A 14,692-nucleotide genomic window follows, 5' to 3' on the forward strand; every position below is an offset into this window, starting at 1 on the left:
TATTGACTGCTTGAGGGTCACTAAGACCACTTTTTACCCACACTCTCATATTGACTGCTTGAATGTCACTAAGACCACTTTTTACCCACGCTCTCATATTGACTGCTTGAGGGTCACTAAGATAACTTATTACCCACGCTCTCATATTGACTGCTTGAGGGTCACTAAGATAACTTTTTACCCACACTCTCATATTGACTGCTTGAGGGTCACTAAGATCACTTTTTACCCACGCTCTCATATTGACTGCTTGAGGGTCACTAAGATAACTTATTACCCACGCTCTCATATTGACTGCTTGAGGGTCACTAAGATAACTTATTACCCACGCTCTCATATTGACTGCTTGAGGGTCACTAAGACCACTTTTTACCCACGCTCTCATATTGACAATATTTCTGTCCCTTTAACAGCGATTGAAGGTAAGTTTGTGTATATACACTATGCTAAATGCCTCTTATTGTATATTGCCAGGTATTATTATTATTATTATTTTTATTATTATTATTATTTTTATTATTATTATTATTATTATTATTATTATTATTATTATTAATATTATTATTATTATTATTATTATTATTATTATTATTATTATTATTATTATTATTATTATTATTATTATTATTATTATTATTATTATTCAATATTATTGTTATTATTATCAAGATGATAGAATAACTTTATCAATTATAGAGTTAACATTGTTACAACATAATTTTCAATGATCCATCCAATGATCAAGGTTCAGTGTGACTGGAAGAATGTTGTTTGTCAGACTAACTTGGAGATGCACACAACATGCACTGATCAACACGATATCAATGATTGTAGCACATTGACTCAGTAACTTACCTTGGATGCTTCCTTGATCTCCTTGGTGAGGCGGGGAAGAGAAGAACAAGTCAGTGGTGAGTGGGACATAAGTGCCAACAAGAAATACCAGCCACTTCATGTATGCTTACATGAAACTCTGTATGTAAATGTGGAATATCAATTAATAACACATTGATTCTGTCGCTCGAGGCAAAATATTCTTCTACGGACTTTGAAACCTCTGATTAGAGAGAGAGAGAGAGAGAGAGAGAGAGAGAGAGAGAGAGAGAGAGAGAGAGAGAGAGAGAGAGAGAGAGAGAGAGAGAGAGAGAGAGAGAGAGAGAGAGAGAGAGAGAGAGAGAGAGAGAGAGAGAGAGAGAGAGAGAGAGAGAGAGAGAGAGAGAGAGAGGAGGTGGGGAGACAGAACGAGACATAATGAACAGTGTTAAAATATTTAGGTAAATAATGAAAATAATAATAGTAAAAGAAGAGGCAAACACTTCACAACACACAGACACAGACACAGACACACACACACAGACACACACACAGAAACACAGACACAGACACACAGACACACACACAGAAACACAGACACACAGACACACACACACACACAGACACACACACACACGCACACACACACGCACACACACACACACACACACACACACACACACACACACACACACACACACACACACACACACACACACACACACACACACACACACACACGCATACATTATGTGTGTCATAAGGTCATATCAGCCTGTAAAGAAGGCCAAGGAGTGAAAGGGAAGAGCAGCTGGGTGCAGATGGAGAGGGTGATTGGTCGAATGCTGAGGCACAACCATGCTACCAAGAGCCACTGAAAAAATCAAGGGAGAAAATGACCACATACAGACAGGAACCAGAGTCACAGAGGGAGAGGCAATGGGAGGAGGAAAGGGCAAAATCAGTGTTTATCCATGGGCTTCAGGAGAGAGAGGAAAGGACACGCACTGAAAGACGGCAGGAAGAAAGAAAGGAGATTGAGAAAATCATCACGGAAATAGGGAGAGAAGACGTGGAAGAGATTGTAAATTTTCAGAGAATAGGGGGGTACTTGAAGGGGAGAAACCGACCGATCAAGCAGATTCTCAGGACAGAAACATTGCAGAACAGGATCCTCCAAGAGAAACCACGGTTGAAAAACTCGGAAGAGTACAAGAAGGTGTTCCTAGACAGAGACAGAACACAAACAGAGTGACAGCAGCTGAGGGAGAGGACAAAAAAGCGAAAGGAGCTAGGAATGGAGACAAGGAAGGAGCCAGCAGAGGTCAGTCAGAGCAGAACAGAGCAGCAAGGGCAAGCACACACACAACTATCCTCAGAACCCCATATCCTATCACACCATCCCAACACACACTACAATCCATACCCATAGCTTCCACCCAACCCCCAGCCATAGAATCCCACAGTATGCTACCAGGTCTCCCACCCCCACAGGCCCCCCAAACCACAGTATTGGAAAGGAAACTGAAGGTATGGTACACAAACGCTGATGGAATAACAAACAAGTGGGAGGAGTGGCACGAAAGAGTCAAAGAGGCATCACCGGACATCATAGCACTCACAGAAATCAAACTTACAAGTATGATAACATCTTTCCAACGGGATACCAGATCCTGAGGAAAGACAGAAGGAACAGGGGAGTGGAAGAGTGGCACTGCTGATCAAACACTGATGTAATTTTGACGAGCAGGAGAGAGGAGACAGCGGAGAAGAAAGTGATTACATACCGGGAACGCTTCACTCTGGAGGTTCCAAGGTGGTAATTGCAGTGATGTATAACCCACCACAGAACAGCAGGAGGCCAGGGCAAGAGAATGACGAGAGCAATAGAGCGATGGTTGACACACTGGCTGCAGTAGCCAGAAGAGCTCATGCATGCAGGGCAAAGCTCCTGATCATGGGTGACTTTAACCACAAGGAGATCGACTGGGAGAACTTGGAGCCACATGGGGGCCAAGATACATGGAGGGCTAAGAAGATGGAGGTGGTACTGGAAAATTTCATGTACCAACACGTAAGGGACACTACAAGAGAGAGAGGAGAGGATGAACCAGCAAAACTGGACTTAGTATTCACCTTGAGTAGTGCAGATATTGAGGACATAACATATGAAAGACCCCTTGGGGCTTCGAATACACAGTAGAGCTACAAGAGGAGGGGGAAGCGGGAAGGCCAGGACAAATGAAACGAAACTACAAGAAAGGGGACTACACGGGAATGAGGAACTTCCTGAACGAGGTTCAGTGGGACAGAGAACTGGCAGGGAAGCCAGTTAATGAGATGATGGAATATGTAGCAACAATGTGCAAGGAGGCTGAGGAGAGGTTTGTACCCAAGGGAAACAGGAATAATGAAAAAGCCAGGATGAGCCCATGGTTCACCCAAAGGTGCAAGGAGGCAAAAACCAAGTGTGCTAGGGAATGGAAGAAATATAGAAGGCAAAGGACCCAGGAGAATAAGGAGAGCAGTCGTAGAGCCAGAAAAGAATATGCACAGATAAGAAGGTAGGCCCAACGACAATATGAAAACGACATAGCAGCGAAAGCCAAATCTGACCCGAAGCTGTTATACAGCCATATCAGGAGAAAAAAACAGTCAAGGACCAGGTAATCAGGCTAAGGAAGGAAGGAGGAGAGACATCAAGAAATGACCGTGAAGTATGTGAGGAACTCAACAAGAGATTCAAGGAAGTGTTCACAGAGGAGACAGAAGGGGCTCCAGAAAGACGGAGAGGTGTGGCACACCACCAGGTGCTGGACACAGTACACACAACCGAGGAAGAAGTGAAGAGGCTTCTGAGTGAGCTAGATACCTCAAAGGCAATGGGGCCAGATAACATCTCTCCATGGGTCCTGAGAGAGAGAGCAGAGGCGCTATGTGTACCTCTAACAACAATATTCAATGCATCTATCGAAACAGGGAGATTGCCTGAGGCATGGAAGACAGCAAATGTAGTCCCAATCTTTAAAAAAGGAGACAGACATGAAGCACTAAACTACAGACCAGTGTCACTGACATGTATAGTATGCAAAGTCATGGAGAAGATTGTCAAGAGAAGAGTGGCGGAACACCTAGAAAGGAATGATCTCATCAACAGCAGCCAACATGGTTTCAGGGACGGGAAATCCTGTGTCACAAACCTACTGGAGTTCTATGACAAGGTGACAGCAGTAAGACAAGAGATAGAGGGGTGGGTGGATTGCATCTTCTTGGACTGCAAGAAGGCGTTTGACACAGTACCACACAGGAGATTAGTGCAAGGCACTACAATGGATCAAGGAATACTTGTCAGGAAGACAGCAGCGAGTAATGGTACGTGGCGAGGTGTCAGAGTGGGCACCTGTGACCAGCGGGGTCCCACAGGGGTCAGTCCTAGGACCAGTGCTGTTTCTGGTATTTGTGAACGACATGACGGAAGGAATAAACTCCGAGGTCTTCCTGTTTGCAGATGACATGAAGTTGATGAGAAGAATTCATTCGATCGAAGACCAGGCAGAACTACAAAGGGACCTGGACAGGCTGCAGACCTGGTCCAGCAATTGGCTCCTGGAGTTCAATCCCACCAAGTGTAAAGTCATGAAGATTGGGGAAGGGCAAAGAAGACCGCAGATGGAGTACAGTCTAGGGGGCCAGAGACTACAAACCTCACTCAAGGGGACACAGTTGGAAGCTAAAGACACAGATGAATCACAGGGATGTTAGGAAGTATTTCTTCAGCCACAGAGTAGTCAGTAAGTGGAATAGTTTGGGAAGCGATGTAGTGGAGGCAGGATCCATACATAGCTTTAAGCAGAGGTATGATAAAGCTCACGGCTCGGGGAGAGTGACCTAGTAGCGATCAGTGAAGAGGCGGGGCCAGGAGCTCGGACTCGACCCCCGCAACCTCAACTAGGTGAGTACAACTAGGTGAGTACACACACACACACATATATATATATATATATATATATATATATATATATATATATATATATATATATATATATATATATATATATATATATATATATATATATATATATAGACATATGTAGTGCCGAATATATAAAACTGGTCAATTAGCAAGAACTCATTTAAAATTAAGTCCTTTTTGAAATTTTCTCTTATACGTTTAAAGATATATTTTTTTCATTACTGTTAATGTAAAAAAAATTAATTTTGCACCAAAAGAATCTTAGAAAACTTACCTAACCTTATTATAACAAGAGCAATTTATTTTAGCCTAACCCAACTAAATATATTTTAGATTTGTTTACAATAATTTAATACTAAACAAACACAATGGAATATATTTTTTTCGTTAGGTTCAGAATGATTTTGGCGAAATTATTGCATACACAAATTTTCACTTGTCCTATATGGCAAGATGAGCGTTGCTACTTAAGCCAAGATCGCAAGTTCTGCCTATTCGGCACGACTTAAATATATATATATATATATATATATATATATATATATATATATATATATATATATATATATATATATATATATATATATATATATGTATATATATATATATGTATATATATATATATATATATATATATATATATATATATATATATATATATATATATATATATATATATATATATATATATATATATATATATTTGCAAACACAAAGTTACATCAGTAAAGTATTAAAATAAGTTGTATCTGGTCATACATTTTGACACTAATCAAATAAACTGTACATATATATGCAAAACACAAACAAAAATGAGACAGACAGACAGACAGACAGACAGACAGCCAGACAGACAGACAGACAGACAGCCAGACAGACAGACAGACAGACAGACAGACAGACAGACAGACAGACAGACAGACAGATAAAGGAGACACTAACAGAAGCATGCTCTCGTTCTAGAGTTCTAGAAGCAGGGAAAGGTAAGCAAAATGCAAGGTCAAGGAAGTGGAAAATGAGTGAGGAAAAGTGATGGTGAAAGTGAATGGTGATAAGAGACAGTGGTGATGGTGGTGGTGAGGAAGTGCATGTAAGAGAGAGTGATGGTGATGGGTGAATGTGTAAGGGAGAGTGATGGTAATGGGTGTGTAATGGAGAGTGTTGGTGAAGGGTGAATGTGCAAGGGAGAGTGATGGTGAGGGGTGAGTGTGTAAATGAGAGTGTTAGTGAATGGTGACTGTAAGGGAGAGTGTTTGTGAAGGGTTAGTGTGTAAGGGAGAGTGTTGGTGAAGGGATAGTGTGTAAGGGAGAGTGTTTGGCGAGGGTGAGTGTTACAAAAAACGCGATATCTAATAATGATAGAGATCTCCAGGTAATACTAGAAAGGACTGCCCTTCTAGCATCCAGCTGTTACTGGGTTTTTGTAACAAGTAGTCAGTATCCTCGTCCAATTATCCATTAGAATTTAGTAAGATTCAATAGTGCTTCAGGATTACAACTGGTAGGCTACTAACTAAAGAAATTAAAATTTAAAAAGTTTATTAATAACAATAAAGTTGTCTAGGCGTATAATGTCAAAGTAAATTGAAGTACTCAATTGAATATAATATAGGATACAAGTTGCTACACTTCTCTCGTGTACAGTAGTATTGTGCTGAAGGTACATATCACATCTTTATGGCTTTTAAGTACCGTCTGGTATATTGTTAGCATTTAATAACATAATACTAATATATACAAGTAAGCTTGTGTGTATGTGTGTAAGTGCTCTAAGTAGTTCGCTATGTCTCACGACTCGACTAGACATAAGCAGTGACTGACTAAAAGTTCTCACATAAACTAACTTCTTGACCAACCTGGCAATCAGAACAGCTTGCTTGAACAATAAAACGACTGATAAGCCGAACAGCAATATAACAAGCAACAACGACACAGAATCAGGAACAAGGAGATAATATAACGACACTAAGTAGGGACCATCAGCAGATCCTCCACAAAAAGTCACAAAACTCCCATACTACTGAATCTAAGTTCAGCATTAGAAAATCCCCGACTGTGACAGTACACAGATACCAGCACAAATTAGGTCAGAAGCTACAGCTGAGGACCTGAGTTTCTCAGAGTGTCTATGAGACACACAACCTCATTGCAACGTCGAAAATCACTAAGTCTAGGCAATACTCTGTGAACAGAGTTACACAGAACAAACAACAAGAAAGTGACAGAGACGATCTTCCAACAAGGGCCAGCAAGGGAGAGCTGGAGAGGCACGTCTTGTTGGAAGCAACGTCAAACAGACCAGAGAGCGAGTGCAGGCCAGACAGTCTCTCCTCCAGGTGAGGTGTGATCACCCCACCCTGATCACGTGACTCTCCGTGGACTGCTGCTGCCCAGCAAAACAGAGAAGCAGGCAGCAAAACAAGCGGAGCGATAGTTAGACAAGGCCTTCAGCTACTTAACACTCCCAAACTATGAGCACTGAATAATATATAAATGTTACATCCTACCTAATAATGTAACTAAGTCAAATAATAATATAAAGCAATATATTTACGATTTAGCTATTATCGCAAATATAAGCAATATAAAATTATATGAACAGGTAATATACATTATATACATTGTGACCCATTCAGGGGTTGCAATAGTGAGTATGTAAGGGAAAGTGTTGGTGAGGGTGAGTGTGTAAGGGAGAGTGTTGGTGAGGGTGTGTACAGGAGATTGTTGGTGAAGGGTGAGTAAGGGAGAGTGTTGGAGAAGGTGAGTGTGTAAGGGAGAGTGATGGTGAGGGTGAGTGCGAAAGGGAGAGTGTTGGTGAAGGGTGAGTGTGTAAGGGAGAGTGTTGGTGAAGGGTGAGTGTGTAAAGGAGAGTGTTGGTGAGGGTGAGTGTGTAAAGGAGAGTAAAGGAGTGCCAGAGATATAAAGTGAGAGTGTGAGAGAGTGAAGGAGTGGCGGGGATATAAAGAGAGAGTGTGAGAGAGTGAAGGAGAGGCAGGGATATAAAGTGAGATTGTGAGAGAGCGAAAGAGGGACAGAGACATAAAGTGAGACTGTGAAAGATTGAAGGAGTGGCAGGGATACAAAGTGAAAGTGTGAAAGAGTGAAGGAGGGATAGGGACATAAAGTGAGAGTGTTAAAGAGTAAAAGAGTGGCAGGGATATAAAATGAGTGTGTGAATGAAGGAGAGGCAAGGATTTAAATTGAGAGAGTGAGAATGTGCAGGAGAGGCAGGGATATAAAGTGAGAGTGTAAGAGAGTCATAAAGTGGCAGGGATATAAAGTGAGAGTGTGAGACAGTGAAGAAGTGGAGGGGATTTAAAGCGAATGTGTGAGAGAGTGAACGAGTGACAGGAAAATAAAGTGAGAGTGTAATGGAGTGAAGGAGAGGCAGGGATATAAAGTGAGAGTGCAAGAGAGTGAATGAGAGGCAGCGATATAAAGTGAGAGTGTGAGAGAGTGAAGGAGAGTCAGCGATATAAAGTTAGGGAGGGAGAGAGTGAATGAGGTTCAGGGAAATTAAGCGAGACTGTGAGAGAGTGAAGGAGAGTCAGGGATTTAAAGTGAGAGTGTGAAAGAGTGAAATAGTGGCAGGGATATAAAGTGAGAGTGTGAGAGAGTGAAGGAGAGACAGGGATATGAAGTGAGAGAGTGAGAGAGCGAAAGAGAGGTATGGATATCAAGTGAGAGTGTGAGAGAGTGAAAGAGATATATGGATATAAAGTGAGCAAGTGATGCAGTGACAGAGACTTAAAGTGAGAGTGAGAGAGTGAAGGAGTGGCAGTGATGTAAAGTGAGAGTGTGAGAGAGTGAAGGAGTGTTAGGGAAGTAATGTGAGAGTTTAAGGGAGTGAAGCGGAGGCAGGGATATAAAGATAGAGAGTGAAGGAGTGGTAGGGATATAAAGTGAGAATGTGAGAAAGTGAAGGAGTTTCACGGATATAAAGTGAGAGTGTGAGAGAGTGAAGGGGAGACAGGGATATAAATTGAGAGAGTGAGAGAGTGAGAGAGTGAAAGAGAGGCAGGGATAATGTGAGATGGTAAGGGAGTGGAAGAGAGGCAGGGATATAGAGTGAGAGTGTGAGAGACTGATGGAGAGGCAGTGATATAAAGTGAGAGTGTGAGAGAGTGAAGGAGAAGCAGGGATATAAAGAGAGAGTGTAAAAGTGTGATGGAGTGGCAAGGATATAAAGTGAGAGTGTGAGAAAGTGAAAACGAGGCAGGATATAAAATGAGAGTGGGAAAGAGTGATAGAGTGGCAGGGATATAAAGTGAGAGTTTGAGAGAGTGAAGGAATGGCAGTGATATAAAGTGAGAGTGTGAGAGAGTGAAAGAGACGTAGGAATATCAAATGATGATAGAGTGAGAGAGGTAAAGAGAGGTAAGGATATAAAGTGAGCAAGTGAAGTAGTGGCAGAGACATAATGTATGAGTGAGAGAGTGAAGGAGTGGCAGGGAAATAATGTGAGAGTGTAAGGGAGTGAAGGAGAGGCAGGGATAAAAACTGAGAGTGTGAGAGACTAATGGAGAGGCAGCGATATAAAGTGAGAGTGCGGGAAGGTGAAGGGGGGGCAGGGACATAAAGTGAGAGTGTGAGAAAGTGAAGGAGTCGAAGGGATTGAAAATGAGAGAGTGAGAGAGTGAAGGAGTGGCAGGGATATAAAGTGAGAGTGTGAAAGAGTGAAATAGTGGCAGGGATATAAAGTGAGAGTGTGAGAGAGTGAAGGAGAGAGAGGGATATGAAGTGAGAGTGTGAGAGAGTGAAAGAGAGTTAGGGTCATAACGTGTGAGTGAGAGAGTGTGAAATAGTGAAGGAGTGGCAGCGATATAAAGTGAGAGTGTTAGAGAGTGAACGTGTGGTAGGGATATAAAGTGAGAGTGTGAGAGAGTGCAGGAGAGGCAAGGATATAAAGTGAGAGTGTGAAAGAGTGAAGGAGGGACAGAGACATAAAGTGAGAGTGTGAAAGAGTGATGAAGTATTAGGAACATAAAGTGTGAGTGTGAGAGAGTGAAGGAGAGGCAGGAATATAAAGTTAGAGTGTGGAATAGAGAAGGAGTAGAGGGGATTTAAATCGAGAGTGCGAGAAAGTGAAGTAGTGGCAGGGATAAAAAGTGAGAGTGAAAGAGAGTGAAGGAGTGGAAAGGATGTAAAGTGAGAGTGTGAGAGAGTGAGTTGCAGGGATATAAAGTGAGAGTGTGAGAGAGTGAAAGAGTGGCAGTTATATAAAGTGAGAGTGTGAGAGAGTGAAGGAGAGACTGGGATATAAAGTGAGAGTGTGAGAGAGTGAAAGAGAGGTAGGGATATAAGGTGAGAGTGTCAGAGAGTGAACGAGAGGTAGAGATGTAAAGTGAGAAAGTAAAGGAGTCGCAGAGATATAAAGTGAGAGTGTGAGAGTGTGAAGGAGTGGCAGGAATATAAAGTGATAGTGCGAGTGAGTGAAGGAGTTGCAGGGATATGAGGTGAGAGTGTGAGAAAGTGAACAAGAGTTTGGGATATAAAGTGAGAGTGTAAGAGATTGAAGGAGGGGCATGGATATAAAAAAAAGTGTGAGAGAAAGTTAAGGCAAAGAAGGGATATTAAGTGCGAGAGTGAAGGAGTGGCAGGGATATAAAGAGTGTGAGACAGTGAAGGAGAGGCAGAGATATGAAGTGAGAGTGTAAGAGAGTGAACGAGAGACTGGGATATAAAGTGAGAGTTAGAAAGGGTGAAGGAGTGGCAGGGATAAAAATTGAGAGAGTGAGACAGTGAAGGAGTGGCAGGGACATAAAGTGAGAGTGCGAGAGAGTGAAGGAGAGGCAGTGATTTAAAGTGAGAGTGTGAGAAAGTGAAAGAGAAGCGGGGATATGAAGTGAGTGTAAGATAGTGAACGTGTGGCAAGGATTTAAAGTGAGAGCGTGAGAGAGTGAAGGAAAGGCAAGGATATAAAGGGAGAGTGTGAAAGAGTGAAGGAGAGTTAGGGACATAAAGTGAGAGTGTGAAAGATTAAAATAGTGGCATGGATATAAAGTGAGACTGTGAGAGAGTGAAGGAAAGGCAAGGATTTAAAGAGAGAGAGTGAGAGGGTGAAGGAGAAACAGGGATATAAAGTGAGTGTGTAAGAGAGTGATAGAGTGGTAGGAATTTAAAGTGAGAGTGTGCAAGAGTGAATGAGAGGCAGGAATATAAAGTTAGAGTGTGAGACAGTGAAGAGGAGGAGATTTAAAGTGATAGTGTCAGAGAGTAAACGAGGGGCAGCTAAATAAAGTGAGAGTGTAATGGAGTGAATGAGAGGCAGGGATATAAAGTGAGAGTGTAAGAGAGTGAAGGAGAGGCAGGCATAAAAAGTGAGAGTGTGAGAGAATGAATGAGAGGAAGGGACTTAAAGTAAATGTGTAAGAGAGTTAAGGAGTGTCAGTGATATAAAGTGAGAGTGTAATAGAGTGAAGGAGTGGCAGCGATATAAAGTGAGAGTTTGAGAGAATGAAGGAGAGGCACTGATATAAAGTGAGAGTGCAAAAGAGTGAAGGAGTGGCGGGGATAGAAAGTAACAGTGTGAGAAAGTGAAGGAGAGTCATGCATATAAAGTGAGATTGTAAGTGATTGAAGGAGAGGCAGGGATATGAAGTGAGAGAGTGAGAAAGTGAAGGAGACGTAGGGATATTAAGTGTGAGAGTGAAGGAGTTGAAGCGATATGAAGAGTGTGAGAGAGTGAAGGAGTGGCAGGGATATGAAGTGAGAGTGTGAGAGAGTGAAGAATAGGCATGGATATAAAGTGAAAGTGTGAAAGAGTGAAAGAGTGGCAGGGATAAAAATTGAGAATGTGAGAGAGTGAAGGAGAGGCAGGGATTTAATGTGAAAGTGTAAAAAAGTAAAGGAGAGGCCGGGATATAAAGTGAGAGTGTGAGTGAAGAAGAGGCAAAGATTTAAATTGAGAGAGTGAAGGAGACGCAGGGTTATAAAATGACAGTGTAAGAGAGTGATAGAGTGGCAGCGATGTATAGAGAGAGTGTGAGACAGTGAAGAAGTGGAGGGGATTTAAAGCGAATGTGTGAGAGAGTGAACGAGCGACAGGAAAATAAAGTGAGAGTGTAATAGAGTGAAGGAGAGGCAGGGATATAAAGTGAGAGTGTAGGAGAGTGAAGGAGAGGCAGGGATATAAAGTGAGAGTGTGAGACAGTGAAGGAGTGGCAGAGACAATAAGTGAGGGTGTGAGTGAGTGAAGGAGAGTCAAGGATTTAAAGTGAGAGAGTGAGAGAATGAATGAGAGTTAGGGATATAAAGTAAATGTGTAAGAGAGTTAAGGAGTGGTAGGGATATAAAGTTAGAGTGTGAGAGAGTGAAGGAGAGTCAGCAATATAAAGTGAGAGAGTGAGAGGGTGAAGGAGGTTCAGGGACATAAAGCGAGAGTGTGAGAGAGTGAAGGAGTGAAATGGAAAAAAAGTGGGAGAGTGAAAGAGTGAAGGAGGAGCACGGACACAAAATGACTGTGAAAGAGTGAGAGAGTGGCTGGGCTGTAAAGTGAGAGTGTGAGAGAGTGAAGTAGTCTCAGGGATATAAAGTGAGAGTGTGAGAGAGTGATGGGGAGGCAGTGATATAAAGTGAGAGTGTGAGAGAGTGAAAGAGAGGTAGAGATATAAAGTGAGAATGTGAGAGAGTGAAGGGGAGGCAGTGATATAAAGTGAGAGTGTAAGAGAGTGAAAGAGAGGTAGGGACAATGTGAGAGAGTGAGGGAGTGATGGAGAGGCAGGGATATAAAGTGAGATTTTGAGAGGGTGAAGTAGGGGCGGGGACATAAAGAGAGAGTGTGAGAGAGTGAAGGATTGGTAGGGATATAAAGTGAGAGTATAAAAGAGTGAAGGAGTGGCAGAGATATAAAGTGAGAGTGTGAGAAAGTGAAAAAGAGCTAAGATGTAAAATGAGAGAGTGAAAGAGTGGAAGATTGGCATGGATAAAAAGTGAGTGTGAGAGAGTGAAGGAGTGGCAGGGATGTAAAGTGAGAGTGTGAGAGAGTGAAGGAGTTGCAGTGATATAATGTAAGAGTGTGAGAGACCGATGGAGAGGCAGCAACATAAAGTGAGAGTGTGAGAGGGTGAACGAGGGGCAATGACATAAAGTTAGAGTTTGATAGAGTGAAGGAGTTTTAGCGATATAAAGTGAGAATGTAGAAGAGTGAAGGAGTGGCAGGGATATAAAATGAGAGTAAGAGAGAGTGAAAAGAGGGAGGAATATAAAGTGGCAGGAATATAAATTGAGAGAGAGAGCGAATGAAGGAGTGCCAGGAATAAAATGTGAAAGTTTGAGAGAGTGAAGGAGTGGCTGGGATATAAAGTGAGAGTGTTAGAGAATGAATGTGTGGCAATGATGTAAAGTGAGAGTGTGAGAGAGTGAAGTAGAGGCAAGGATATACAGAGTGTGAGAGAGTGAAGGAGGGACAGAGACATAAGGTGAGAGTGTGAAAGAGCGAAGGAGTGGCAGGGATAAAAACTGAGAGTGCGAGAAAGTGAAGGAGGGTTAGGGTCATAAAGTGAGAGTGTGAAAGAGTAAAAGAGTGGCATGAATATGAAGTGAGAGGGTGAGAGAGTGAAGGGGAGGCAAGGATTTAAAGTGAGAGTGTGAGAGAGTGAACGAGATGCAGGGATATGAAGTAAGAGTGTAAGAAAGTGATAGAGTGGCAACAATACAAAGTGAGAGCATGAGAGAGTGAAGGAGAGGCAGGAATTTAAAGTTAGAGTGTGAGATAGCGAAGGAATGGAGGGCATTTAAAGCGAGAGTGTGAGAGATTGAACGAGTGGCTGGGAAAAAAAGTGAGTGTAAAGGAGTGAAGGAGAGGAAGGGATATAAAGTGAGAGTGTAAGAAAGTGAGGGAGAGGCAGGGATATAAAGTGAGAATGTGAGACAGTGAAGGAGTGGCAGAGACATTAAGGGAGAGTGTGAGAAATTGAAAGAGAGGCAGGGATTTAAAGTGAGAGTGTGAAAAAGTGAAGGAAAAGCAGGGATATAAAATGAGTGTGAAAGAGTGAAAGCGTGGCAGGGATAAAAAGTGAGAGTGTGAGAGAATGAAGGAACGACAGGGATATAAAGCGAGAGTGTGAGAAGGTGAAGGAGATGCAAGGATATAACTTGAGAGTGTGAGGGAGTGAAGGGGAGGCAGTGATATAAAGTGAGAGAGTGAGAGAGTGAAAGTGAGGTAGGGATATAAAGTGAGAGTGTGAGAGAGTGAAAGAGAGGTAGGGATATAAAGTGAACAAGTGAAGCAGAGGAAGAGACATAAAGTGAGAGAGAGTGAGGGAGTGGCAGGGACGCAAAGTGTGAGAGGGAGAGAGTGAAGGAGAGGCAGGGAAATAATGTGAGAGTGTAAGGGAGTGAAGGAGAGGCAGGGATATTAAGTGAGAGTGTAAAAGAGTGAAGGAGAGGCAGGGACATAAAATCAGAATGTGAGAAAGTGAAAAAGAGGCAGGATATAAAATGAGAGAGTGAAAGAGTGAAAGAGTGGCAGGGATATAAAGTGAGAGTGTGAGAGTGAGAAGGAGTGGCATGGATATAAATTGAGAGTGTGAGAGAGTGAAGGAGAGGCAGCGATATAAAGTGAGAGTGTGAGAGGGTGAAGGAGGGGCAGGGACATAAAGTGAGAGTGTGAGAGAGTGAAGGAATGGTAGGGATATAAAGTGATAGTTTAAAAGAGTGACAGAGTGGCAGGGATATAAAGTGAGAGTGTGAGAAAGTGAAAAAGAGGCAGTACATAAAATGAGAGAGAGAAAGAGTGAAAGAGTGGCAGGGATATAAAGTGAGAGAGTGATAAAGTGAAGGAGTGACAGGGATAAAAAGTGAGAGTGGGAGAGAGTGAAGGGGAGACAGTGATATAAAGTGAGATTGTGAGAGAGTGAAAGAGAGGTAGGGATATAAAGTGAGAGTTTGAGAGAGTGAGAGAGA

General features: G+C 42.3%; 1 protein-coding gene across 1 annotated transcript in view; it reads right to left on the reverse strand.

Moving 5' to 3' along the window:
* Positions 1–14,692, reverse strand: part of LOC128696898 (protein unc-80 homolog) — a 1,079,316-nt gene that overhangs the window by 821,581 nt on the left and 243,043 nt on the right. Inside the window, exon 5 of the mRNA XM_070095999.1 lies at positions 856–876. Coding sequence (XP_069952100.1) covers positions 856–876 — 21 coding nt within the window. The remainder of the gene's footprint in view (positions 1–855; positions 877–14,692) is intronic.

This window comes from Cherax quadricarinatus, chromosome 52 (assembly GCF_038502225.1).
Source record: "Cherax quadricarinatus isolate ZL_2023a chromosome 52, ASM3850222v1, whole genome shotgun sequence".
Lineage (NCBI taxonomy): Eukaryota > Metazoa > Arthropoda > Malacostraca > Decapoda > Parastacidae > Cherax > Cherax quadricarinatus.